The following is a 27,184-nucleotide window of genomic DNA, read 5'->3' as shown; positions in this document are numbered from 1 at the left end:
ATAAAGAGCTTTTATATTCCTCGGGGCTGGCCCATCAGGTTTTATTGCCCCTTTTTTTTTTTTTTAGCAATGCAAATCCAATCCATTTCTTAGAGCCTCCCATCCGCTACCTCTTCATACAGGTCAAGCAGAGCCTGCCAGCCCTTCAGCGGGACAAGCAGGGTGCTCCTCGAGGGTCCTCGTCCCTGCACCAGGACCGCTCGGAGACCCGAGCGGGCAGCCTGCCTCTCCAGTTTCTCAAGCCCTCTGGTCCGCAGCATCTCCTCGACCGTGCCCACGGGACCGGCTGCCACCGGGGCTCTGCCTGCTTTGTTCCAGCCCCGCTCATGGCCACTGCCAAGCGTGGTCGCTCCCCAGTGAAGGAGGCGATGGTGGACATCGACATCAAGTCCAAGTCCTCGCAGCCTCACTGGTACGAGCGCTACGCCCAGCCCTGCGTGGCCGAGCTGCTGGGCAGCGCGCTCTTCATCTTCATCGGCTGCCTCTCCGTGGTCGAGGATGTGGAGGGCACGGGGAGGCTGCAGCCCGCCCTGGCGCACGGGCTGGCCCTGGGGCTCACCATTGCCATCCTGGGAGACATCAGGTAAGGGGGGGGCTGGCACCCGGGGCTGCACGTGCTCCCCCCGCCACCTCCTCTGCACCCCCCCACCGGGGGCGGCGCGGTCCCCGCTGCAGCACCCGCGCGGTTTCCACGCGTGGACGGGAGGAGATGCTCGTGCCTCCCCACACGCTGCCTTTAGGATCTTTCCTGCCCAAATGTCGGTGACCGCAGCAGCGCTGCACTGCCCTCGAGCCTCTCGGTTAATGGCACGGCTGCTTAGGCGGTGGTCGTCCATAACGCCCTGGGTTTGGGGGAGTTCGCTTGGCTTTTGATTGCAACGCTTAATTTTTAGCCCCTTTTAATAAAAATGGCCAAAGCTGAAACAGAAGCGTTCCTTTGGAAAGCTGAGACGTTTCCTTTTAAAAGGATGTCAGAATGAAACATTTTGACCCAAGCATGCTGCTCCTCTGTGTATTTTCAGGTGAAAACTTTGGATTCCATTTACAAATGGTTTCAATTCCTCAAAAGCAACATTTAGACAAACCTGCTTGTTGAAAATGGTGTCGTCTGAGGCTAAGGTAGAGATTTATCCTGAAGGGAGAAGCTGAAACAGTCCCTGTGGGGTTTCATTCCCTTCTCTCCCGTCAGCTCCGCGCAGCCCAGGGACAGGGTGGCTCTGGGCTGTCCCCCCCGCCACGCCGGGCTGGGACACAAACCTCCCCTGGCCGGGGAGGGCGGCTCGGCCGGGCTCGCACGTGGGCCCCGCAGTCCAGAGCAAACTGCCTGATAATTTATCAGCCCCTGATTAGGAGGGACAACGCCGTGGGGAGGCTCGTACGATCGGGACTCGGTGACCCGGGGTGCGTGTGCAGGCGGAGCCGAGCCGGATGCCCGCTGCACCCCGAGCCCTCGGCACCGTGAAGCCACGGGCCAGGGGAGCAGCACGGGGGGGGGCTTTGTGAGGAGGGGCTGCAGAGGGGTCCCGGGGGTCCCCTGTTAGCTCTGAAGCCAGGAGGAGCTGGCTCAGGGTGCTGCGCAGGGAGATGGTTTAGCCTAAAGTCAGGTTTTAGAGATTTGTGTCCGGAGAGGCTGGAGAGGAGCCTGGCTCGGGACGAGCGCTTGCTGGCCGGGCTGCGGTCCGTGCCGCGGGCGGGTGGGTGCTCCGGCCGGGGCTTATTTGCAGACCGGTCCTCCTTTAGCTCCCAGGCTCCCGCCCTTCCCAGGGGCATTTGCAGCCAGAGCCCTGTCCAGCCGAGATGTTTGCTAGCCTAAACACCACAACTTCCTGCTCTGATATGATGGGTCTTTAATTACAGCTGAAGAATAAGGTGTAATTATAGTTCCTAGACACTCTGACTCATCGCCTTCACCGGCAATTATTATTAGGGCTGATTGGTTATGAAACTTGTTCATTAATGCGTGTCCCGTGGTAATCAGTTTTAATTAGAAGGTATCTGAGTTTGTCTTGCATGTAGTCTTCAGGATGGATGATTTAGGTCCTGTAACGAGGCGAGCGCCGGCTGCTGCCAGCCCTTCCCGGGGCCGTGGCGGGCAGCGCGCAGGGATGCGGGGAGACGCGTGCGCCTTTGCATCTGCGTCGAGCGGAGGGAGATAAACCCCGAAAATCCCAGCAGAGCCCAGCAGCGCCGGTGTGGCCGGGAGGTGGCCTCAGCCCTGCCCGACAGCGCTTGGCCCCTTCCCTGCCTCCCTGGGATGTGTGTCCTGCCAGGCTGGGTACCAGCTCTGCCAGCCCCTCTCCTTCCCCCGCGCAGCAGGGATGGCTGCCGTGAGCGTGTAAAGGGGAATGCCTTTCCTCCCTGAGTCTTTGCCCCCGGCGGAGCTGCTCCAGAGAGCGCTGTGGCCGGGCTGTGCTGCTGCCACAGGCAAAGCTCTTGCTGGGGGGTGCAGCGGTGTAACCCTCTGTACCAGGGCCTGGGGCAGGGCTTCGGTGCGCCCCGCAGCCTGCAGCACCCTGCAACGCCGGGAGAGACCCCTTCTGCTCGCACCTCCCCTGGCAGTGCTGCGGCAGCTCCTGGAAGGACCTGGGGGTCCCCAGAGACCCAGCCCCAAACCCGGTCCCTCAAACTGCACCACGGCAGCTCCTGGAAGGACCTGGGGGTCCCCAGAGACCCAGCCCCAAACCCGGTCCCTCAAACTGCACCACGGCAGCTCCTGCCCCTGCCAGCACTGCAGGAGGGGTGGGGTATCCAGCATAAAGATGGTGCCGCTTTGAAGCAGCAACTGCAGAGAGAGGAAATGGCCGGATTCTGCTCTTCTGCAGTGCATAGCACCTTCTCACGGGAAGGACTGAAAAAGCATTTGTGGCTCCAGCCCATGGCGAGCGCAACGCTCGAGTCCCCAGGAGTGAAGCCCGTGCTGGGGGTGAACCCCACGCTGATGCTCCTCTCTCCTTTGCAGCGGAGGCCACTTCAACCCCGCCGTGTCCTTGGCCGTGTGGCTGGTCGGTGGGCTGAACATCACGATGCTCATTCCTTACTGGGCCTCCCAGCTCTGCGGAGGGCTGATAGGAGCTGGCCTGGCAAAGGTACGGACACCCGGGGAGCGTGACCAGGGTTAACGCTGGGGTGCAGGGGCTCCCCCTGCTCTGCCCGAGCTGGCCTGGCCAGTCCCAGCCTGCTGGCCAGCCCCAGGGTCTGCAGCAGCAGCGGGCGTGATGGGGAGGGCGAGGGGGACTCGGTGCATCTGTTCTGCATGTAATTAAGAGCGCTGATTCCTCACGAGGTGATACGGCTCGGAGGTTTGCTGCGTGGGTGTGGGGCTTGTCTGGCACTCGGGGCCGGGGCGCCCAGTTCCTCCGCCCAGGTCTTTCACGGTCTGACTGCAGGACTCGGACATCTCGCAGGCGTGGGTCTGGCAGCGCCACGCAGCTGTGGGGCTGCCGCCTCTGCCCGGCGCTCTGGGGCCCGGCTAATTAATTCTCGACAGCAGCTGCTCTCCAGAGGTTTGCTACGGCACGCTCATTAGGCACAGAACGATGCACGGTACCTCTGCAGCTCCAGCCATTTTCACGCACAGCGTTTGGCTGCGGTTCTGCTTATGGCACTGCGCTCTAAGGTCGATGTATGTTTGGTGCTGCCCGTTCCCAGCAGCCAGGTTGCCCGCACCAGCAACGCCGTGCTGTTTGGCCGCCGCAAACCCCTCGGTGGCTGGGTGACGCTCGTGCGGCCGGGAGAGCGGTGGCTGGCTCATTATCTCAGGAGACGCTAAGAGCCTTCGCTAATGAGTTTATATTTGCCAGGCGCTTAGGGCTGGCTTTCAGGAGGAAAGTGATGAGATTAGCTCCTCTTTAACCTGATGCTACGCCCGCCCACGCTATCCTGACAGTGAGCACATATGCCCGTTAAATCCCACAATATGGAGCGTGGACGGCACAAACAGGGCTCCCTCCGTGCAGGCCGTGGCGGCGAGCGAGCGGTACGCGAATGCCAGCGGAGGAGCCTTCAGCAGCATCGTGGCCGACGAGCAGATCCCCTCTGTCCTCGTGGGCGAGATCGTCATGACCACCTTCCTGGTCCTCGCGGTCTGCATGGGTGCCATCAACGGGAAGACCAAGACCCCGCTGGCGCCTTTCTGCATCGGCTTCACGGTCACGGTCGACATCCTGGCAGGGTGAGCTCGCGAGTCCTCTCCCTGTGCGTGTTCCCACGGGCCAGCCGGTGCCATCCGCTCCAGCGGCCGCTGTCACCGGGCAGGGCGCCTCGAGCCGGGGGTCAGGATGGGACCACGGGCTGCGGGGACGGAGCCGGTGCTCGGAGCTCCCTGGGGTGCCGGCTGAGCAGAGCTGAGGGGGGCAGCTCTAAGCACTGGCTCCCCGCATCAGGGGTCCCCGCATCAGGGCTCCCCGCGCCCTCCCTGGCCAGCGCTGCGGCTTCTGCATCCTGCACCAGGAGGGGAGAGTGCCCGTGCCTAGGGTGGGGTGGGGTGGGATGAGATGGGATGGGATAGGATAGGGTGGGGTGGGATGGGATGGGATGGGATGGGATGGGGTGGGGTGGGATAGGATGGGATGGGATGGGATGGGATGGGATGGGATGGGATGGGATGGGATGGGATAAAATGGGGTGGGATAGGATGGGGTGGGATAGGATGGGGTGGGATGGGATGTGCCCCGTCGCAGCACAGCACAGCGCAGGACCTGCTGGCCAGGTCAGCTGAGGAGAGCTGGGCACGCTGCGAAGGCTGGCAATGCCCACTGGCCCCTCTGCCATTTTTGGGGGGAGCTGCTGGGCGCAGCCCGGCCGGGTGCAGGAGAGGCCGGCGGCTCGAGCCCCGCGCGTGGCCCTTCAGCCAGAGCGGCCTTTACAAGTACCCGTCACGGGCTGATAAAACCAAAAGGCCGCACGGGCGGTGTTTGTTGTGGGAAGCCCTGAGCAAACAGGAGAGGGTTTATCTGGAGCCGTTCCTCGCCGTGTGTCCTCGTGGCTGCTGGAAACGCTGCCAAGCTCAGCCGCGGCGCAGGCAGGCGTTTCGGGCGAGCGGCCTGGGTCTTGTGCCGCCGCAATCAGATAACGAGCGCGTGCGATTATGAATGTTAATGGGTTGTTTAGTTAAGGCAGTGCCCCCTCTAGCGGGATTCCCAGCTCTTATTTAAACACTGCGCAAACCTCGTCTGCAAATATTTATCTGTTGCAGTTTTCTTTAATCTGTAAACGCTATTGTCTCTCCTGCCCCGCTCCGCTACCTACGCGTGGCGCGGAGCTTTCCCTCTTTACAAGCCCGGCTCCCGGTAAGCCCCAAAATAGACTCGGCACTTCTGCTCCCACCCCGCGTGTCGGGTTTTCCCCGAGAGCTTGCAAACGCTCGTGAGCAAAGGCAGGCGCCCGCTGGTGAGCTGCTGCCGCGGGCTGTCGGGGCCGGGCTCGGAAGCAAACTGTCCCCAGGCGCCGAGCAGCCGGGCCTGGATGGAGCCTGGGGGGGTCCGAACCCGCTGACCACCCAGAGCAGGGCCGGACCCCCAGCAAGGAGCCCCGGGGGGGGTACGCTGCTGCCCCCCGGCCCAGCACCCCCTCCCAGCCCGCGCGTCGCCCCGTCCAGGCGACGAGGGGGACGGGTGCCGGTCTCGCGTCCCGCAGGGCTGACGCAGCCGGTTTGTTCCTCTTTCAGAGGCGGCGTGTCCGGAGCCTGCATGAATCCTGCCAGAGCCTTCGGGCCAGCTGTGGTAGCAAACTACTGGGACTATCACTGGGTTTACTGGGTAGGGCCCATGGTCGCTGCCCTCCTTGTCGGCGTGCTGGTGAGGTACGTGATGCCCGCAGCGGTGCGGAGAGCGGAGCCCTGCAGGCTGACCCCCCCTTTCCCCCCCGCCACCTCCCAGGGGCTCTGCCCTGCGCCCTGCCCGGCTGCTCCCCTGCTGCCTGGGTCAAGGCTGCAAGCAGCCGCTTTTCCGGGGAGGTGTCCGAGGTCTGGAGACTCCTTTCCCTTCTCCTTGCCGCGAGGCGAGGGCGACAGCAAAGATCCAACCTGTCTCCAAATCCGCGTTTGACTGCTCCGTCTGTGTCTTCTTGCGGGGGGAATCCAGGCTCGGGCTGTTGCCGGGCTGTTGCTGTCGCTGGGTTTCTGTTGCACGCTTGCAACGGCAAAAATGCTAACCCCGAGTTTCTCTCTTTTCCCTCCCCAAAGGCTCCTCATCGGTGACCGGACCACCCGCCTGCTCCTGAAGTGATGCCGGCCAGGGGGCCGCACGCGTGCCATTGTCGCCGACCTGCCGCGGGCGGCCGGTGCGGCTCAGCACAGCCGGCGTGAAGCCCCCCCGCCCCTGTTCCTCACCATCCCACCTCCCCTCCGCATCTCCCCTGCTCCTGCTCCTCACCGTCCCGCCTCCCCTCTGCGTCTCCCAGGCAGCCCGTGCTCGGGAGATGGTTCAGGCGACGCCGCAGGGACGATGGAAGGCAGCCCAGCCGAACCAGGCCGCCCTGCGCTGGCAGCAGGGGCAGGCAGCGCCGCTCCCACCCCGGTCCCCAGGGCTCTGCCGGCCCCTGCTGTGGCTGCGGGACCGGCTCACCGGGAGCATCCTCTGACCCCCACCAGTGCCCACGATGTCCCAGCCTCCCCCGGCATCGGCCACGCACGGCGTTTGTCCCACCAGGGCTGTGCCTGGGGGTCTGCGGTGCCGGGGAGCCCTGTGCCCTCCGGGGTGGGCACCTCTGCCCCACGCTCAGGGGGTCCGGCGTGTGTGGCTGTGGCCGCAGCCCGGTGCTGGGCTGCTCTCCAAGCCTCTCTAGCTCCCCAGGGCCGGCGGCGAGAGCTGCCGGTTCCCGAATGCCCTGTGAGGAGCCTGCTGCAATCCTGCTGAGGTGGCAAGAAGCCGAGTCAGGCAGCCACGCCTGGGGACCATGCGGCATCGCTCGCCAGCGCCGACACTAATCGCTTCCCAACCTCTTCATGACAACATCAGTTCCGAGCCCCGATGCAGCTCGCTCCCTCTGCCCTGGCACACACCCGTGGGAGCCCCCCAGCCCCGAACGTGGCGGTGGGAGCTGCGGGGCTCCGTGCCCTACGCCGGCCCCTGCATTTGTCTCCCATTCGGGCACCTCTGCTCGCTCTCCACCAGCTCCCTCCTCATCACCCAGCCCGCGGGGAGCCCACGCTCCAGCATGGCAGGATGCTCCTCCATGGGAGCCCGCTCCCCAGCTTGTGCCGTGGGTCGGCTCCCGTCCCTCGCGCGGGTGCGGGACGATGCCAAGCGGCTCTTGCCTGTGGCCTGCCCCACCAAGGCTGCCACATAGGAGGGTGACGGGAGAAGGGAGCTTTGGCGGCAGTCCGATTCCTGGCCCCTCTCAGCGTCAGGAGGGCCAGGGGGTGAAGCACCGGCTGAGAGCTCGGGTGGGTCTGTCCCTCCCCGGCCAGAGGATGAGGGCTGGGGGGCGAGGGGAGGGGGCTGCCTTGGCAGAGGGAGCTGCTGCCATAAGCAGGAGGAGTTGGCAGGAGAGCGGTGGAGCTGTGTGGGCACGGGGAGAGGAGCCAGCGCAGCAGCTTTACGTCAGCCGGGCAGCCGTCCCCTACGGCAGCTCTGCCCTGACTCATCGTGCGGACTCTCCAGCCTCCCCCATGGGGGGGGGATTCATAGGGGCCCCATCCCCACCGCTCAGCGGGCTCGTTGGGTGGTAAACGGGCACCCGAGTGTCATGGTGCACGCTCCCAGCCCCAGCGGGGAACCCCTCGAGTTACCTGGGTTGAGTCACCCCTAATTTTGCAGGCTTTTAACTTGGGAAATGCCTGCTGCTTTCCCAGCCCCTACACGTGTGGCTCTGAGGTGCTGGCCCTGGGGAAGGGGCTGTGCTGCGAGAGCTGTGCCCCCCGCAGCGGGGCTGCCCGCCCTGCCCAGCCCAGCACCCGCCCGGAAAGGGGCTGGGGGGCACGGGGAGGTGGGAGTGGGAAAGGGCCAGGGTGCGTAAGCAGGAGCAGTAGCAGCCTCCCAGGGCCGGGACGGGTGCGCTGGGCTCCGGCTGCCAGCGGCTCCGGAGGAAGCCCCTGGGCAAAGCAAGTGCTTCCTACCCCTCCTCTGGGCTGCTCCACGCAGAGGCAGAAAAGCTGTGGCTGTGGCAGGGAGGACGTTCCCGGCTTCTTGATGTCCCCGTGGGGCTGACAGAGCCCTGCACAATGTCACCTCTCTATTTTCAGCTTGCTTTCTTTTTTTTCCAGCCCGGGAGGTGACCCACACGTGCACGCACACACACACACACACAGACGTATTCTTTTTTAGAAAAGGACGAGGCTGTAGAGATGCTGAAGTGAGGAAATGCCAGAATTAAAGCATCCCTGCGTCGGGCGTGCGTGTTTGCCTGCATCCCTCCCCGCAGGCGGCTCTCCCGGGGCTGGGCAGGGGGACGCGGTACCCCGCGGTGGGCAGCGTGGGCCCCAGGGGAGCCGGGGCACGGGCAGCTGCTCATTCAGGAAGGAAAACGATGCAACCCACAGAAGGAGACAAATAGCATGAAGATGTCACTAGGACGGTTGTCACGGCAACGCCGCAAAAAATGCCAAACCAAAGAAGGAGCAAAGTCGCTGCTTCCTCCCCAGAGGGACCCTGGGGACGCAGGAGCGGGCGCTGGTGGGAGCCGGGGGCCCTGCGGAGCCGCCGTGGGGGCCCCGACCCGCCCTGGCCCTGCTCGGGGCGCAGACCTCCAACGGAGCGGGGCTGCGGGCGGCTGCCGCGCTCGGGCGCGATGGGCGCCCACCTTCCCCCTTCGAGAGGAAGCACGGCCCCGCGGCACCGCAGGAAACACGCTTATGGCTGCAGCTGCCTCCGCGCGGGGCCGGCTCCAGGGCCCTTCTCCCGGCAGCTGCGGGCGAGGGGCGAGGGGCCGCGGTCCCTCCGGGGCGGCGACGCTGCTCGCGGTCCCCGGGCGCAGGCGAGGGGGGCAGGAGGTCGGGGATGGCCCATGCACGGCCGCGTGTGCTTCCCTGTTTTGCTGTTGATGTGTTCAGCACGCTCATTTTTAATTTGTCAGGGTGACTTTTAATAAAGCATCTGTAATACTGCGTTGTTTTTCCCTGAGTATTATTAAAGAGCTTAATTTATGCTAATTAAATACCAATTAACTTCCAAGCACTTAATGTGCTTTAAGGACATAAAATACATCTCATTCCCATTCAATTAAATTTACATCAGGCCTGGCCATGGGTCTGCACCATGTTTTTCTTGGCACACGGATCTGCCACAGGGCCGGGACACCGCCTGGTGTTTTCCAGGTTCTTCGCGCCCGTTGGGATGGAGATGCTGCTCGGGAGCGGGGCAGGCGTGGGGCACCGATGCTGTGGGTGCCTGTACCTAACGGGGTGGTAATTGCCATGGTTTGGGGCTGGCGAGGACACGGACACTCACACCCCTGCGTGATGACGAGCCCGGGGGGAGCCCAGGGCAGCGCCTGGTCCACGAGAGCCGCTGAAGGCTCTGCAGGCATCGTGCACGTGCTCGCCCGGGCGCTATCGGCCGTGGCTGGCACCAGCGCTTTAGGGACACGGGGAAAAAAAATCAGGGTGTGCTCTGGGAACAGCATCAGAAGGATGTTTGTCTGTCCCCACGCCTGCCCGAGCCCCTCCTGCCCTCACACTGCGGCTCTTTCACTCTGGATAAACACCCTGGTTAAACATTGACCGGGGGAAGAAAGCGGCGCTGCCGCCTGCGGTCGGGCTCCCCGGTGCCAGCCCACGCGCGGGGAACAGCCACGTGTTTGTCCAAGACGGGAGGCTCCCGCCGCAGCCCCGAGTGCTGAGCGGTGGACACCGAGCCGGGCTGCTCGCTCGTGGCCCACGTCCAGCAGCGGAGGAGCCCGGACCTCGGCTTGTGGCCCCGATTCCAGCTGGGCCCCCGCCCAGCCTGCGCGATGCCCGGCGTGCAGGAGCCCTCGCTGTGTCTCACGCCTCGCCCTGCGCCCCGACCTGCGGCCGATCCTCCCGGTCCCCGGCGGGGGTGGCTCTGCCCGCCCTGGCTGGTGGCTGCGTGGGACGCAGCCGCTGGCAGCAGCATCATGCTGGAAATAGCTGATACGCAGCGTGCAAATGTGCGAATTAATGAATCGGTTAATTCGGCTGAGTCTCTCTCCTTCCCCGGCTCGCAGACCTGCCCGGCTCCGCTGCGCCGCAGCCCCCCCCGGGAACAGGGAATTCACGGCCGGCCGGGCAGCGCGCCGCGCCGCGCCGGGGAGCTGAGGTGGCAGCGACGTGCGGCACTTGTTGCCCCCGGCCCTGGCACGGTGCTCGACAGACATCGCCCGTGCGCAGGGCACCACGGCTCGGCCCTGAGCTCAGTGACACGGGGCCACGGCCGGTCTGGGGGGTTCCCTGCCCCCCTGCTGTTATGCAGAGCCGGGGTGGGATGCAGCCCCGTACCCCGCCTGGGAACGGCCCACGGCCATGACTGTGCGCGGCCATGGCCACGCGTGCAGCCCTGCCCCAGCAGCCGGGTCCCTGCTGGGGGGTGGCAGCTCATCCCCGCTGTCACCGGGAGCGGGGGTGACTTCTCCTCTCTGCTGCATGCGAGGGGCTGGCACCCCCCGGGCAGGCAAGGGATGAACCAGCCGGCAGGGAGCCCTGCTCTCCCGGGCCGCTCTCTGGGATCCCAAACACCAACGCTGCAGGACCGAGTCCCTTATCGCAGGAGACCTGGCTCCATCGCTGCGTCGCTGCCCAAGCACCCCCGAGCTCGCCTCCAGGAGAGGGACGGTCCAGGCGGGAGGGAAAAACGGGCCGAAGAAGCACTAACTCTGCATGTTAGCAATAATCAGACAGCAGCGCTCGTAACAAGAAGAAATCACCGGGGCTGTGAGCTCAGCAAGGCGCCGAGCCGTGCTGGCCCCGTGGGGGTTCCTTGCTCGGCGGTGGAGCCTCACCCAGCCACGGTTCCCCGCCCGCGCCGCCGCGCCGGGCTCACAAAAGGCTTTTCATCCGCGGGCAGAACACCACCTCCCTGTTCCCCGGCGCCTGCCACCCTGACCCCGCGGTCCGGGAAAGGAGGAGCCCCCGGATTTTTTCCTTCTAAGTTCTCCCCTCAGAAGGATTCGGGGTGTCTGGCAGCGCGCTCCCCCAACGCCTCCTCTTAAAATAGCAGCGTCCCTGAGCAGAGGAGCACAGCAAGATGCCAAGAGCGTGGCTGCGGCGAAGTATGATGGATGAATGCTTTTTGGAACATGGCCCATGAGAGCATCTGGGAATTCTCACTTTGCTCTGCTGTAAAGGTTTTCTTTGCCAGTCTACAGCTGGAAAAATCACAGCCTTAAAAAGAAAAGGTGATTTAATTCTTTTAGCTCGTTTTGTCCATCGGGCAGAACCGCAGTGGCTGCAGAGGGCGGACGCAGGCAGCAGCGAGCGGGGACGGCTGGGGGCAGCGGGATGCTCTGCCCTTTGCCAGCACCCGCCGGTTAAGGCTGGACCCGATCCCATGGCACCAACCTGCTCCTCCGCTCCCCGGCACCTCCCGGCTCCCTCCTGCCTGCGGGAGCAAACTGGGGGACTCTGGCCCCTGACTATGTAAAAAAAAAACCTTCAAAAAACAGGAATTGCACTAAAATCCGGACGCAGGCAAGGCAGCAGCAGCACCAGCACAGGGCCGGGGGGGTTGCAGACCTTTCGTGAAAAAGCCAAGGGATGCGCACCCCCGGACTCCTCCGGTGCTTGTGGGTGCTACGTGAGCCTTGCAGGGGAGGGGGCACCCAGGGGGGCACCCGCGGCAGCGGCCCCGCGCGAGGGGCTGCGTGGGAGCGGGGAGCAGCGCAGCTCCCGCAGCCCTCGCGCCGCTGGCGGCCCTGGGGGAGCGGGCAGGGCGGCTGCTTCGCCCGCCAGGCTTCCAAGGCAGCTCGTAATTTGGCTGGCACCCCTCTTCCAGCCTCCCCTGTAGTCATCTCCCGGGTCTCTGCGCGAGCCCTCAGAGCATCCTGCTTGCCACCCTGGGTGCCGGCGCGATGGGGAGCTCCCATGGGCGCTCACTGCCGGGTCGGGGCGTCCCGGGGGCGAGAGCGGCAGTGGCTGCGTGGGCATCGGCACGGGGGCGCGAGGGACGGCGGAGGTGGGCGATGACGCGCAGAGCCGGTACCGCGCGTGAGCTGGCATCTGCATGTAGGAGACGGGGACTGAGGCGATGGTAAAGGGAGTGGGAGTCTAAATGTATTCTGGGGAAGCTTTGAAAGCCGTGCCATTAGCAGGGTCCAGGCGGTGCGGGCGTGGGGACGGGCTCGTGCCCTCCCGTGCCTGGAAGGTGCCCGTGGGGTTGGGGGACGCGCCCCGAGGCCGGGCAGCGTCCCTTGCCGCCACGCCACATCCCTCGCCGCCGTGCCGCCCCGGAGCGCTGCGCCAGCCTCCGCTGCTATATTTACTCTGCAGCCCGAGAACAAGGCACAAATGCCAGAGCAGCCTCCCCGCCGATTAGCATATATGCAAAGAGCACTAACAAGCATCACCACTACACGCAAAGCTCTGGGGACTTCTGCGAACGACGGCAGCCGGAGAGCTGGGGGTGTTTCATGGGGGGCAGGCGGGGATGTCCCCGGCTCAGCTTTGGGGGCCCGACCAAGCGATCCCAGACCCGACCCCCGCAGCAGAGCGGGACGGGCCCCGGAGCAGGGCTGGTGGAAGGAAAGCGGGGGGAGAGAGGGGCTTACGCCTCAGCTTCCCACCCCCTGCTTCTGCTTCTATTCCTCATTTTATTGATCTTTAATTTCTTTTCGCTGTCAGCAGCAGCCTACTCGGGCTCCCCAGAGAGGAGCCAGCACAGAAATGTGCCTCCTGGGCGGGAGAGCGGGGGACGGGGTGGCGTGGGGGCCCGGGACCCCCAGAGCCCCGCTTCTGCCTGGCTGGCAGGGAGCCGAGCCACTCGTGGCAGGGGGTCTGCACCTCCCCTCCGCACACCCGGAGACGTTCAGCCTCGCTTCCCCCAGCACCAAAGTGTTTCTTCACCCAACATCGCTCAAGCTGGAAGGGTTTACATTTTAAAGGGGTTTTAAAATGGATTTGGATAGATGTTTATTTCCAAGGGGGTTTTTTTTTCCAGCTTTTGCCTATTTGAATGTTTGTGGAGAGGAAATAATAAGCAGAAACCACACAAGGCAAAGCCTCAGATAACTAATTTGTGCTCTTGCAAATGTGATGAGAGTGGAAGAGCAGATTCTGACATGTAACTCCTGACCCTCGCTGTCAGGCTTGGTGTGAGTACCGGCGGTGGGGGCGCGTGAGCAGCCTGTGGTCCCGCTCCCTGGGCCACCGGGCCCCTCTCCACCCCCCGGCGTGTCCCCAGCACCCTGTGGTCCTTGGTGGGAGCCGCTCTACTCCCCGGCAGCATGGCCGCCGCCTGCCCTCCACCCCTGCACCCAGTGCCGGAGCCGGCGCAGGCTCCTGGTCACCATGGAGACCCGGGAGGAGGATTCTGAGCCATCTTAGAGAAATTTCTGCCCCCCCAGCCGTGCACAGCCTGTTCTCTCACCGGGCTGCAGCTTTGTGCTGCCCGGCCCCATGCAGGGGCTGCAGAGCCGACTGCACGACCCCACGCGTGACCGTGCTCCCCGTCCCCGTCCCCATCCTCCTCCAAGGTCAGCCACGATGGAGGTCGCTGGCGCTGACCCATGGGCTCTGCTGGGAGCGGGCGGCGTGGGACCCACCGCTGCCTGTGCCAGCCTTGGGATGGTGTCCCCTCGCTGCGACACAGGCGTGGGCTCTTGAAAGGGGCTAAAGCCACCTCCCGTGGCGGGGCTGGGGGCCCAAGCAGAAGGGCAGCTCCCAGCGGGCTTGTCACCCCTCCTGTGGGACACTTCGGTCCCTTTCCGGGACTTCTGTCTGGACGTGCACCCTGCTACCTTACAGGTGGTGACGGGGCTGGTCAGGGGGCACTGCAGGACCACCGCAAGCCGTGGGGCAGGCACCTCCCTCCCCGGGCCAAGCAGAGAGGGGGCAGGGACCCCCTAACCTGGGGTCAGAGCTGGCACAGGGATCACCGCCCCGAGGCACGGCCCCTCTCCTCCAGACCCCGTGTTACTCCATTGTCCCCAACCCAGAGATTTGCCCATAGCGGCCGATCCCGATGCTGCCGGCAAGACCCCAAGGAAGGGGTTTTGCTTCAGAAGCAAGAGTTTCTATGGCTCTTTGCTGGGTTTCTCAGCTTTTGGAGGATATCAGACCTCCGTTTGTTTTTTAGCAGTGAGGAATCGGAGCAGTGGGACTCGCAGGCATGGAGGTGCTTTGGCTGCGTATCGCTGGCCGTGCCGACGTCGGAGCGAGAGGCGCAAGGGCGAAGGAGCTCGCCGGAGCAGCAGGACGGGCTGGAGCAAAGGCTCGGCGGAAGGGGAATGCTAATCAGGTTCTGTGCTGGCAGCAGCCAGAATGCTGCACAATAAATAGCCATTTTAATTACTGCACAATATTTACAAGATTGCTTCCTCATTTGGGAAATTAAAACAAATGCTCCATCAAAATGATCAACATTGTACAGAGAAGCACAGGGCTGATAAAGAAATACATCGGCTGCTAATGAAAGAGTAATTGGCACCTTGGTGCTGGCGTGGCTTCCTCCTCTTCTTTGCAGCCACGGGGCGAATGCCGGCAAAGGGCATCCCCAGCCTCGACAGCCCCTGCACCGGGGTCCCGGCCCGACCGCCCAGGCCTGCGGGGCGAGGGAGCAGGACCAGGGGCTCCGGCAGCTCGGACCCTGCACAAAGAGGACAGGGGAAGGTTGGGCAGAAGATGCTGAGCTGCAGACTGCCCTTGGCATACACGGGTCTCTCCTGGCTGTGTCTGTCTGTCCTGGCTGCTGTTACCGCCAGCCGGGCGCCGTCCCCCGCTCCGCGCCCTTCGCTGCCCGTGCCCTGAGCGCATTTCCCAAGCCGGGGCCTGGGATCCTGCGGTGATTCGGGACTCGGCCTCGGTGTAAGGAAAACTCGGCGTAAGGAAAACTCGGCGTAAGGAGAACAGCTTGTCCCGCCGCGTGGGACACGAAGCAAATCTCTGCAGCTGCAGCCATGGAGGGGCCCGGGGCGGAGCGGGCTGACCCACGGCGTTTGGTTTCTGAGCGTTCGACGGGGCCGAGGCTGGGCCGGTACCGGGGGCTGCCCCGGCCCCACGCCGCCGGTCCGGCTGGGTCCCGGGCCCGGGAGCCCTCTCCGCGGCGGGGCCGGCCTGCAGAGCCGCCGCGCCGGGGCCGTGCCGGGTGGGCGCAGGGGCCGTGCCGCTCCCTGCCGGCTGCCCCCGCCGCGCTCCGCGCTCCCCCGAGCATCCCCGGGTACCCCCCCCCCCCCCGCGGCTGCCCTTCCCCTCCCCCCGCGCTTTCCTCAGCTCTTTTCCCCTTTTCTGCCTCTTTTTTGGTGTTTTTTTTTTTTTTGCAGCCCTCCCGTTGCCGTGGCAACGGTGACTTCCCCCGCCGGGCGGGGCGGAGGGAGCCCGCGTCCGCCCGGGCCGCCCCGCACACGGGTGGGGGCTCCCCCGGCCGGGGGTCCCCCGGGGGCCGGGGCCGGCGGGTCCCCCCCTTGCCCGGCCGCGGCAGGGCGGGCTGCCGGCGCGTTTGGAGGGCGGGCAGGGCCGCCCGCGGGCGCTGGCGTTGCTGGGGTGCATCAGAACTGGGAGAGGCAGGCGGCTTCCGAGGACACGTGCAAAGCAGCGGGATTGAAGGATGGCCGGATGCCTGCCGGCAGCCCGGCGGGCCCTTTCAGCGGAGGAGATTCCCCCTCGAATGAATCGGGGCCGGGGGAAACGGCAGGACGGCCCTTAACGGGGCGAACGCGCGTTCGCGGGGGAGGGAGGGCGCAGGACCCCCACGGACGCGGTCCGGCTGAGCTGGGAGTGCTGGGCTTCGCCTTCCACCCTCCCGGGAGCGGGCAGCCCTGGGGCAGGGGGGACGCCAGGGAAAGGCCGGGGGACATCTCGCGGGCTGTCCTCAGCGCCCAGCGCTGCCCCGGGGGCTGCCGAAGCACCTGCGTTTCGTGGCGAGGTTGGGAAGAGGAACGTAGAGGGGGAGCTGGGGAAAGCGGCTGGCTCGGGGGCTGCTGGCGGAGCACGGGCCTTCCTCCTGTGTCGCTGCAACGCGACCGCCGCGAGCGACGAGGATTATTTGCGCCTCCCGCAGCTCGCGGGCTGGGTGCGGTGAATGGATTGGCCGTGGCCTGACATCCCACACACAGACACGAGTCAAAAAAATCCTCCCGAAGACAGGAGCCTCCATAGTACTTTGTGCCCCCTGGACCCGTTGCTCCCAGGTCTCCGTGGCCCTTCCAGCTGCCCGCAGGCAGGGGCTGGGTCACGCACGGAGGAGCTGAGGTCCGCTGCTCCCCGGTGCTGCGGAGTTCCCGCTCCGAGAGGGGCAGGAAGGAGCTGGAGGAGCCGTGGTCGGTAGGGAAAAGCCAGAAAACAATTTACAGCTTCCTCCAGATGGCAACCGGTATGATCTGGCTAACAAACACAGATGAGCAAGCCTAAGGGAGGGATAAATAAACCTCGCAGCTCATGGAGTAAAACAACCTGCTGCGATTTACAGCAGACAAATCCCACTCGGCCAGTGCTGAGCTCCCTCCCCTTCCCTGCGCTGGGGCCGGTGGTGTGGGCTGGGGCAGGACCCTGGGACCCAGGGGACATCCCAGGGCAGCCTGGCACCCGCATCCCTCCAACCTGCCGCCCGGGGGGATGCCCTTGGGCAAACGGAGCCCAACAGCAGCTGAGGCGCCGCTGTCCAAGCCCCAAAACGAGTCATTCAGTTAGAGAGGAGTGAAAACCTCATGCAAATGTTTTCCATTCAAAAATCCTTTTGATTTCTAAATTAGTAAAGCAGCAAGTCTTTCTGGGGGATTTTTTTCTTTTCATTTTTTTTTGATGAAACATTTTTGAATGTTTCTGGAAATTCATCAACAGGTAGGTTGTTCTGTTTTCAAATTTTTTTTCATCGCTTTTCCTCCCCAGCTTTGTCTGACTTTAATTTGTGGTCTGAGTGGTACCGTGAGGTTCCACGATGCTTCACACCGTGCAGAGCAGACCAGCTCGTCTGCAGCTCTGGCGCTGGAGTCCCGAAGCCGTCACAAACAGGAGCTCGCTCGCCTGCAATGGTGCTGCTGGAGGGAACCCAGCTGGAGAGGAGTAACCGAACTGCAGAGACGCGATGCCACGGCTGAAGATGGCAGCAATGTCGGTGGTAAAGCTGTGGACAGGCTCCCGGGGTCACCGCTCCTCGGAGGGAAGGTGAGACGCCCGGGCCATGGCTATCGCAGCCCATCAGCGATGCTCCAGTAACGCAAACCTGCGTGTAAGGATACGGAGCCCGGCAGCCGCCAGCGGCAGGGGGACTTGTCACCTGGGGCGGGCTCGGCCAGGCTTCTCCACCCCGGCAGGCGCAGCGCCCGGGGAAGGGGTTGGTGGCACCTGGGCGGTGGCATCCACAGCCTTCCCCGGCAGCAGCGCTGAGTGGCGGAGGGTGCGTGTGTGCGCGTGGGCTTTCGAGGTGAGGCCGCTGAGAAGGCAGGACCACCAGACAGGAGAGTGCCACGGATGGGGGAACAAGGAGGGAAACCCACGTCTCCGGCTGCAAATCCTCTGCGAGCCTCCCTCTCCTCCGCCAGCTCCACCGCAGCGCCCGGGCACGCTCCTGCCAGCTGCGGGGTCAGGGAGGGTGGCTGGCGGGACGTCGGGGGACAGCGAGGTAGGACCCCAGCACGCCTGGCCCGCTGGCACTCGCCTTCAAGCTGGAATAATCTCCAGTGGAAAATAACACGAGATAAAAGCGGTGAGAAAAGGCAAACCCCACCCTGTGCTAACGGGAGATCTGTGCTTCGTCCCAGGCTTGTTTTTGCTGGGAAATGACTGGACCAGCTGGAGAGACGGCGGCCCAGGAGCAGAGCTGCTGGGGGAAAGGGAGCGGAGTACGAGCACGATGCTTCAGCGGTACAAGCCAAACGAGACCCGTGCTCGCTTGGAGAGAACAAGCGGGGAAGAGCTGCCCGGTTTTCTGCGAAGCGTCTGTGTGAAGGGATTTACGTGCCGAGGGCGTGCCAGCAGCCATGCCAGGGTAAGCTGGGGGTGGACAAAGGCCAAAGCCATGGTAGGAGCGTCTATCTGGGGATTTCCATCGCCCAGGATTGAAGGTACCCAGGTGACAGCATTCTTGAAGCACCAGGCTCCGGAGCATCCCCCGGCGCAGCCCTGACCCGCAGCAGGGCCCGCTTGGGCTCTGTGGGCCGGGGGTTTGCTGGCTCAGAGACAGGGGCTGTAAGGGAAGAGGTTAATGGCTCAGCTGTGAGGAAAGCCCTCGGAGGCAAAGCTTAATGAAGAAGTCGCTGCGGGCTGGGATCAGCCCTGCCGCCTGTAACTGAGCCTCATTGTTATTTAAATGGGGCTGCTTGCAGGGCTGGGTGAATAACTTCATGATCAGATGATTTTTCTGAGCGGTGTGATGAACCGTGTATATAAAACCAGCCATCCCTTACAAGGAGGAGTGCTGCAGAGAAATCCGGGTCCTGGGGGATGGCAGCTGGAGTCTGCCATGGCACGAGCAGAATTATTTTGCATCCCAGAGGAGGCAGGGGCTGCAGCCCCATCCCGAGAGATGAGAGAGGATTCCAGGGGCCTCGTGGCACCGCCGGCACTGGTGGGTGTGCGGCACTTCTGCTCCCCCTCTGCTCTGCCTCCAGAGCTGGGCTTAGTCCCCGGACAAGACCGGTCTTAAGAAAGGGAGAGGGGGGAACAGCTGCCTGGCCGGGAGGGTGCCGGGCACTCGGGGTGCACGCGCGGGTGCAGGGACTGCATTAGTGCAGCCGGATGGGAAAGTGGCCGTGCGTCAGCTTGAGCCCATCCCTTACAGCTTGGTCTTGCTGTTCGGTTTGGGTCCCGCTTTTATAATCCAGCAGCAAATGTAAGAGCTGTCTTTAACTCTGCATGTTGCTGCCTTGCCGTGCTGAGCCCAGAGCTCGCCTTTGCACACAGGTGAGGCACGGAGGCGGCAGTGCCGCTCTGGCTCCTGCCACCACACTGAATTCTCCCGAGCGCTAACCCAGCTTGGGAGGCAGCGGGAAATCCCCACCGGTTTGGGTCAATAGCAAGAAGTAACGACCGCTTCCGATCGTACCGTCATAGGACATGAAAGCCACTTATTGATCAAATGGTTTTGGAAACAAGCAGCAAAGCTCCAAGGATTTTGCCGCTAACTTTGTTTAACCAACTGTGCAGGAAGGCGGTTTGATGTGGGCCATTTCTGGGTACATGAAACAGAATTAATTTGTTCTCCCTGAAAGCCAGCAGACAGGAATATGAAATATTTAAATAGCCTAACCATGTTTGTGATGTGCTGAACCACGCAAGTACCCGATGTGTGACTGCGCTTTCCATGCACGCAGGTTTGGAGCACTCGGTTCCTGCAGCTTTTTGGCAGGTTTGGTGCCCGTGCCCCTTGCCGGAGCGGGTAGAAGGTGTATCGCCGCGGGGCAGCGAAAGACACAGGCTCCTCATCTCATTTATTCATCTGCAGTGTGCTTTGCCTTGAGGAGGGATGGAAGAAACGTTGGTGGGCCTGAAAAATAGCAATGCACTTACACAAGCCCTGAACACCAGGCGCTGCAAGTCTGCGTGCTGAGCCAGGAACCGGCTTGCTTCTCTGGCTCTGTCCCCGAGCCCCTCACAGCCTGGCAGCTCCCTGCTGGGGACTGCACCCCCGGGCCGTCCTCGCGCCCCGTCTTGCTCTTGGGTGCCCGTGAGTCCTGGGCAAAGGAGCACAGACCAGCTCGGAGCCGGGAAACAGGGCACGAGCTCTGCTTCTGCAGGAAATTGTGTTCTCTGGTGTGATGGGGAGATGCTGTCCTGCCTGCTCTGCCCTGGGCGGACGGACTTGGGGTGGATGGAGCCCTCTTTAACTATCATTTTTTATTGCAGGCCCTTCGCTTGCTCGTGCCCTCCCACCCCGGGACGGCTGGGTGGAGGGTCAGCACGTGCCAGCTCTCTGCCAGCTGAACAACCTGAGCTCTGGGGACCGTTACGGACAATATTTCTTTGCTTTCTTTGCCCGGGTTTCCTCCTCTCTGCCCAGCATACCTGGGCATCTCTGCTCCCCGTGTTTGCAACCTCTCCTGCAGCCCCATGCTGCGGGCGGTGGTCCCGACGGCCCTCAGCGACAGCCCTGTTTGATTCCCCTCCGGCGCAGCCACGCAGACCCAGAGCAAACAGCGCTTCGGCATCTGCGCTGCCGGCTCAAATCAAGGCTGCTAAAAAAGTTGGGTGGAAGTAAATGAAAACGATTGCTTTTCGCATCACAGATTGGAGCAGCGGCTGTTCCAGCCGAGCATCGCCGCCCGGCCGTGCCTCTGCAGCTCTCCCCATTGCTCTCCCCGCCGCCGGCCGCTCGTGCGGGTTTATGTAACGCTCAGGCGCGAACGTTTGGGCCGCTTTGTTTTCACACAGCGGCTGGCTGCGAAGGATGCTCTTGCCTCCGGTGGGTGTGTAACTAGGTCTCTCCTCACATGAACGCAGCTTCTCTCTTCCTCGCTCCGTCCTCTCTGCACGGAGGACGTGAAACATGCAAAAACTGTGAAAGCAGAAAGGGAAAAACCAGCGCAGCTGACGTTGCCCTGCTGCGGGGGGGCCTGGCCCTCACCCCCTCCATCCCCAGTGTCCCCGCGGGGCCCGGGGCAGAAGCCCCCTCCCCAGCGGGTGACCGGCGGGGACAGCGTGGCCAGGGATGCCCCAGCCTGCGGCTGCAGCCGCGGCTCTGCCCCCCCACGGGCCCTTTGCGGTGTTGCTGCGGCCGTGCTCCCCTCGGGTACCGCGCGGGCGGGCTCTGCTGCAGGGCCTGCGGAATCAACTGCTGTGAGCAGCGAGAAGCCCTTCCAAAGTTTGGTGGGACCAGGGCTTTCCTCCAAAGAAAGAAGAAAGTAAGTGTGTGTGTGTGTGTGTGTGGATCTGCCCCTTCTTGGCAAGAACATTTTAGGTGAAAGCTTTTAAAACTTTACTTACATCTCCTGGATGTAAAAACTTTACTTACATCTCCAGTGCTGCTGCCTCAGCACGCAGCCCCAAGCACTGGCAGACCCCTCCCGGGCCCCAGCAGCCTGCATCCAGCCTGCTGCTCCTGTGAGCTTTCAGTGCGCTCGGGTTTGTCCTCAGAAAGCTTCACACGAGCTCCGCAGAGCTGCAAGGAGGCACGGGGAGACGCACGGCGTAAGAGCCAGAGCTAAGGCTTGCCGCTCGTGGAGCGATTGCTGCTTGGCTGCCCCTGCAGGGAGGGCACAGCAGGTCCCTGCTCCGGGGTCCCCTGTCCCTGCTCCGGGGTCCCCTGTCCCTGCACCAGGGTCCCCTGTCCCTGCCTCAGCCCTCCCGGCATGTTGGGGGGGCGAGACGGCATCCGCAAACGGAGGCGGAGGCCGCTGAGCGCTGCTGAGACACCTTTATATTTAATTAGAGTTCGACTCTTCCTCCACCTGTTTCCTGTGGCGGATTTAGGTCCCTAAGAAACAAATGCTAAAAAAAAAAAGAGAAAATCTGTTCTCCAGCTTCTTTGAATTCTTTAGAGAAAGCCAATGTGGGCACCAAGGGAGCAGCATCCCTACATCAATGCGAGGCTGGAAGCTGCAGCGCGCTTGCCAGGAGCTCGCCTGCGTTCCCACGCAAGCCGCTGCGCCGGGACGGCTCCCGCACACGTCCCGTCCACACCGGCAGCGTGAGGGGCTCCTGCACGTGTGGGGGCAGAGCTTGCTGAGGAAATGGGGAGAATTTACCTTCTCTTTGGAGATTCTGCCTCTTTGCTGGACTTTGGGGCTGACTCTCTCCACCCCGGTGCAGAGCGAGCCCCTGCAGGGCTGCAGGGCTGGAGCCGGCCGGCACCGCAGCCCGTTGCAGCGTGCCTTGGTACAACACACCGGGCTGTGCAATTGCAGCAGGTTTCTGACCTGAACCCCTGCAGTTTGTTAGTTGTCATTCGGGGTTTTTCTTGAAAAGGGCTTGTGTTACTTGTCTCCTGCAACCCCGACCCCGCAGCCTCGCGCCAGGCTCTTCTGCTCACGCGTTTCCCGGAGCGAGCGGCAGCCCTGCGGCACGCTCGGCGCCTTCCCTTCCACAAAGCAGCTCCTCGGTTGCCTGGTGGGAGGATGAGGTCCTTTCCTCAGGATGTGAATCATGTCTCTATGGGAGCCTGCTCCTGCACCCCTTGTCTCTCGGTCTCTCCCGCGGCTGCGGGGCTGGTCTCCCACCCCCCGGCAGCGGAGGGGGGCCGCAGAGCCCGCGGGGAAAGGCGAGCCTGGATTTCACAGCGCGGTGCTCGACGGAGGTGCTCTGCAGCTGCAGGCAGGGAAAGGAGACCCCGTTTGCCCGTATCACCGGTTGGGTATCGGTGCCCTGCTCTGTCTGATGGCAGGAGCCGATGGTGGGGAAAATGCGATACAAAACCTGCACTTTTATGGAAAGGGGAATGAATTGGGCTGATTTCCCCTCTGCTCCACGCACTGCGCTCCCCTGAGAGTGCCGGTTCAGAGTTGTTTGTGTGTTTGTCCTCTCATCGCACCTGTGGGGACTTGCATTAATAAATATAACAGTTTCCTTAGAGGAAGGAGCTGCTGGGATGTTCAGCCTGACATCGCAAAGTGCTGAGGGGATCTGGATACCCAGCTCCCGTGAGAATGAGCGTGGTCTTGAAAATCCTGCCTTTAATATGATATGACTCTGAGTGTGCTAAATAATGAAAATGGAAAAATAAGGAAAAAAGAAAACAACCTCCCGAGAGCAGGAACTGTACCTGGCTTTTGTACTTCTTGGCCCAGCAGAGTGAAAAAAGCTTGCACATGAATACTAACATGATTATCAATACTTACAGGGGGAAATTAAAGACATCTTCTCAGTGGTTTCTGCTGCCGCTGGGTTTCATATGCAGCAGCTATGCGGGCTGTGTTTGGAAAATGGGTACATACAGTAAAAGAACAACAAAGAAGAAACAGGCAAAGCCCAGAGTTTACAATTAAAATGAGAAGAATTCAGCCTGGCATGGCTACATGTTAAGTGCAGCACGCACTTAGGGTAATATACCACTTTCCTTCGCGAAAGTACACAGGAAAGGAATCAAAATGACCTGTTATTATTTTCATTACTGCTCTCATTCCTTTGCCTGCAGAAGGAGTTATTTCTGTCGCGAAGATTTCTATGTGCAATCCAGCAGTGAATAGGGCCTTGCGCCCAAGGCAGAAGACACCCTGCAGCACAGGCTGGCACGACGACGGGGAGAAAAAGCACCGCCTTCGGCCCCCGCTTTCTCCGGCACGCCGCGGGAGGCCTCGGGAAGGTTCCCCTTCATTTCCTCCTGACACAAGCGCAGCACGAGGAGGGATGCCTGCAATTTATTTCTCCTTCTTAGCATTAAAATCACATGGTGCTGGGTGTTAGTAACAAGCCTGTCTGTTTATGGAAAGACGACATCAGCAGGACAGGTCAGCTCTGTTTTATTAGTGTAATGAACCTTTTAAAGCAGCCGCATAATAACAGCTCTGGGCCTATTTCTGGTAAGCCTCCTGGGCATTTAATTCCATAGAACTCAAGGGGCATTCTTCAGAGAAAGAGCTTGTAGGATGGAGGGCTGGATCGCAGCGGAGCAGGGACGGTCTCGGGCCACAGAAGGAAAATGATCACGTGGCTGCGGAGCCAGAGTTAAATCCCACAAACGAGAACTTAGAAAGACTTGTTGTTCACGGAAATATTTTCATTATTATGTTTCAATTAAAGTTGTCTCCTGTTTTGATTTGACTTTTCATTGCCTCCGCTCCCAAACCAGGCGCGACGCAGCGCCGGGCTGGCACAGGGAGACATGGGCGTCGGAGTGGGACACTGAGGAGGAGGCCGGCAGATCCGATTTCAGGGAACGCCGGCAGGTAGCAAGAAGGACGAATGGCAAATGCAGTTTGAAACCTCCTCCATGCCAGTCCGCTGAGACGTTTTCAGTGAGTTGGGTAAAAGAAGGTCATTATTTGAACTGTAAGTTTAAAAAAACATTCTGAGAGGACCTCTGAGCTGCTCGGCTTTGCATCCCTTGTGCCTGTGCGTGAGCCCTGGCCTGCCTCGGGAGCGTGGCCCTGCCCGGGCTGCTCGTGGCCGCAGTCATAGAATCATAGAATCATTAAGGTTGGAAAAGCCCTCTCAGATCATCTAGCCCAACCGTCAACCCCACGCCTCCATGCCTACGAAACCACGTCCCCAAGTGCCACGTCTACACGGTTTTTGAACTCCTCCAGGGATGGTGACTCCACCACCTCTCTGGGCAGCCCCTTCCAGTGCTGGACCACCCTTTCAGTAAAGGCATTTTTCCGAATATCCAATCTAAACCTCCCCTGGCGCAACTGGAGGCCATTTCCTCTCGTCCTATCGCTTGTTACCTGGGAGAAGAGCCCGACCCCACCTCTCTACCCCCTCCTTTCAGGCAGCTGTAGAGAGCGATGAGGTCTCCCCTCAGCCTCCTTTTCTCCAGGCTGAACAACCCCAGTCCCTCAGCCGCTCCCCATCAGCCTTGTGCTCCAGACCCTTCCCCAGCTCCGTTGCCCTTCTCTGGACGCTCCCCCGGCCGCAGTCGCCCCCTGCGCCCGGCCAGGCACGGGGCCGTGCCCCCCCCCGCGTCTGCCGGGGCTGCAGCCCGGACCCCCCTGAACTCCGGGCCCCTGCTGCTGCCCGGGCTGGCGCAGGGCAGAAATCCGGGCAGAGCAACGTGAATCCGGCCTTGGCACTGAAAGCCTCGGACTCCTGAGGGCCTTTGGGAAAAGCCACCATTCCCACGTCACTCCCTGCGTCCCCCCAGCGCAGATGCCCCCCGCGACTGGCTCGAGGACAGGGCTGCCCCCGTTTCCCCGTTCTGTTACCGCCAGCCCCGCGGCCAGCACCATCACCCCTCCCCCCCCCCCCCCGCCGGGCCGCGGCGGCATCGCCAGGTGGGGTATGCAAATGAGCTGCGCGGGCGGAGCCTCTCCCGGCACCGCCCACTGCGCCCCAGGGCGGCCCGGCGGGTCGGGGGGTCCCCCCGCCCCCACCGCGCGGCGCTATGCAAATCAGCATGCAAAGCAGAGGGGCGGGGCTGTGGCCAAGCGGCGCGACCGGAGGGCGGGGCTCGTTATGCAGATGAGGGGCGGGGCGGAAGCGGTATGTAGATGAGGGGGCGGGGCGGCGCGGGTGTGTGTCGGTGCCTCCCGCCAGCTGCACCCAGAGGTGCCGAGCGCAGCCCAGCCCCGGCCCCGGCCCCAGCTGCAGCGGACGGACCGCGCCGCGCCGGGCAGGGCCGGAGCGAGCCGAGCCGAACCGGGCCGGACCGGAGCGAGCCGGCGGCCGGCAGCCCGCGCAGAGCATGGCCGAGCCGCCGGCGGCGCCGGGCCCCGAGGGCGAGGAGGGCCCGGTGCGCTTCGCCCGCAAGGGCGCCCTGCGGCAGAAGAACGTGCACGAGGTGAAGAACCACAAGTTCACGGCGCGGTTCTTCAAGCAGCCCACCTTCTGCAGCCACTGCACCGACTTCATCTGGTGAGCGACCCCTCGGCCGGCACCGCCGCCCCCGGGACCCCCCCCTCGCCCGCTCCGGGGTCCCCGACCCGGCCCGGCGGGACCCCTCCTCACCCAGCCCGGCGGGACTCTTCTCCCCCCCCGCCCCCCCCCCCCCCCCCGGCCCGGCTCCCCTCGGCCCCCCCGGTGCCCGCTCTCCCCGGGCCGCCACCCCTTCCCGCCGGCCGCGCCGTTGCTGCGGGGCCGGTGCCGGTGCCGGTGTCTCACGCCGCCTCTCTCTCCGCAGGGGCTTCGGCAAGCAGGGCTTCCAGTGTCAAGGTGAGTGTCGCGCTGCCGGGGGGCCTGGGGGGGGCGGGCACCGGCCCCCGCTCCCGGCCCGGGCCGCGGAGCATCGCTGCTGGGGCTGGCGGCAGCATCCCCGCGGAACCGCCGTGCCCAGGCCGGGGAAGCAGCTTAGTCATTTTTTTTGTTTTTTAATCAACCGAGCAACTGGTCGGTGCTTTTAAGCCGCTCGGGTTTTGTTACCAGAGATAAGCGCCCAAGGCTTCCGATAAATCCCCCCCAAAAAGGCAGAGGGAAGTTTATTGTTTGTAATGTGCTTAACGTGAAAACGCGTGTTTTAATGGCAAACTGGCTGCGCGCTGGCTTGGTGGCAGTCCGGTGCTGTAACCATGCAGCCTGGCAGAACTTGAATGGCTTAGTTGTGTTGCTGGGGAAAAAATGAGGCTTTATAACAAAATATGTTGCAATAGCTTCTGGGTTACTACAACCAGAATTCTTTGTTCTGATAATGCTGGGATTCTGGAGGGGCTCTTCAGGGATTTATGATGTCTCCTCAGGAAATCGGGATGAATTAACCGGGCTTTATCTGGTTGCTTGCTGCTCTCTTAGCTAGCCTAACTGCAGGTTGCCCATGCTCGCAGATAGCCTGGCTAATCCTGGCCGCGATGCTGGGGGTCACACCTGCGTGAGGGGAAAGCCTGGGCTTGGGATTCAAACCGGGCTGGTGCTTGCACTTGCTGGCAGTGAAATTTTGCTCTTAAGAATATTTGGGTCAGTGTTTTATTTTGGCGGGTGGCTGAATCCCAAGCAGAGGTATTTTGCATGAGAATAAAACGGCTGTATAGCTGCAGTATCTCAAGAACAGCTCATCCGGGCAGCCTTCGTTTGTACCTGAAGCAGAAAACGCACCCCCCTGGGTCACGGTATGGCACAGGATCAAAACTCGAGGTGCCGTGTGGGTCCAAGTCCCGGACGGCAGCTCTGCCTGCGCTGTGCCTGCCGGCTGGGGCGGCTGCAGGCAGGAGGGCTTTGTCTTGAGTGCTCTCAGGAGCGTCTCTGCAGATGCTGGTACGAGCGGTGTAAGTCTAGCCCAATCTAAATGCTGCTGCTACTCACCCTTAACGCTTGCCTTAGGAGTATAACCTTAAAATACCAGAAGCATCTCCCTGCCGCCTCCCAGACCCCCACCAAAAGGCCTGGGCTGGTGTTGGCAAGCAGAGGGAAGCAGATGTGGAGACTAAAACATGTCCTAGTGGTGTTACTCAAGGTCACAGCTTCCCCTGGTACCTGAGGTTTCGTACATGGGCAAATAAGTCCCGTTACTCGGAGGAGTTTTGTGCAGCTTGTATCTCTTATTGTGGCTCTTCCCAGGTTTACCCAGCCGTTGATTCTCTGACTTTCCTTGTGGTGCAGGCAGCGTCGCACCAGGCGTATTTG

At 62.6% G+C, this 27,184-nt stretch overlaps 2 protein-coding genes and 1 long non-coding RNA gene across 3 annotated transcripts in view; all 3 read left to right on the top strand.

Moving 5' to 3' along the window:
* The first annotated feature begins 326 nt into the window (after window positions 1-326).
* On the top strand, window positions 327-6,224 carry AQP8 (aquaporin 8). Its single transcript, XM_075515259.1, has 5 exons — window positions 327-583; window positions 2,960-3,086; window positions 3,957-4,171; window positions 5,666-5,800; window positions 6,182-6,224. The coding sequence occupies exons 1-5, from the start codon at window positions 327-329 to the stop codon at window positions 6,222-6,224; spliced, it is 777 nt and encodes a 258-aa protein (XP_075371374.1).
* A 9,193-nt stretch (window positions 6,225-15,417) lies between these two features.
* LOC142416033 (uncharacterized) lies at window positions 15,418-23,675 on the top strand. Its single transcript, XR_012777610.1, has 4 exons — window positions 15,418-16,415; window positions 16,931-17,206; window positions 17,803-18,029; window positions 23,109-23,675. It is a non-coding gene; the product is annotated as an uncharacterized LOC142416033 (long non-coding RNA).
* A 1,507-nt stretch (window positions 23,676-25,182) lies between these two features.
* Window positions 25,183-27,184, top strand: part of PRKCB (protein kinase C beta) — a 128,936-nt gene continuing 126,934 nt past the window's right edge. The window contains exons 1-2 of the mRNA XM_075515013.1: window positions 25,183-25,486; window positions 25,752-25,783. Coding sequence (XP_075371128.1) covers window positions 25,317-25,486; window positions 25,752-25,783 — 202 coding nt within the window. The 5' untranslated portion in view covers window positions 25,183-25,316. The remainder of the gene's footprint in view (window positions 25,487-25,751; window positions 25,784-27,184) is intronic.

This window comes from Mycteria americana, chromosome 12 (assembly GCF_035582795.1).
Source record: "Mycteria americana isolate JAX WOST 10 ecotype Jacksonville Zoo and Gardens chromosome 12, USCA_MyAme_1.0, whole genome shotgun sequence".
Taxonomy (NCBI): domain Eukaryota; kingdom Metazoa; phylum Chordata; class Aves; order Ciconiiformes; family Ciconiidae; genus Mycteria; species Mycteria americana.
This window is presented reverse-complemented; position numbering and strand designations above follow the sequence as displayed.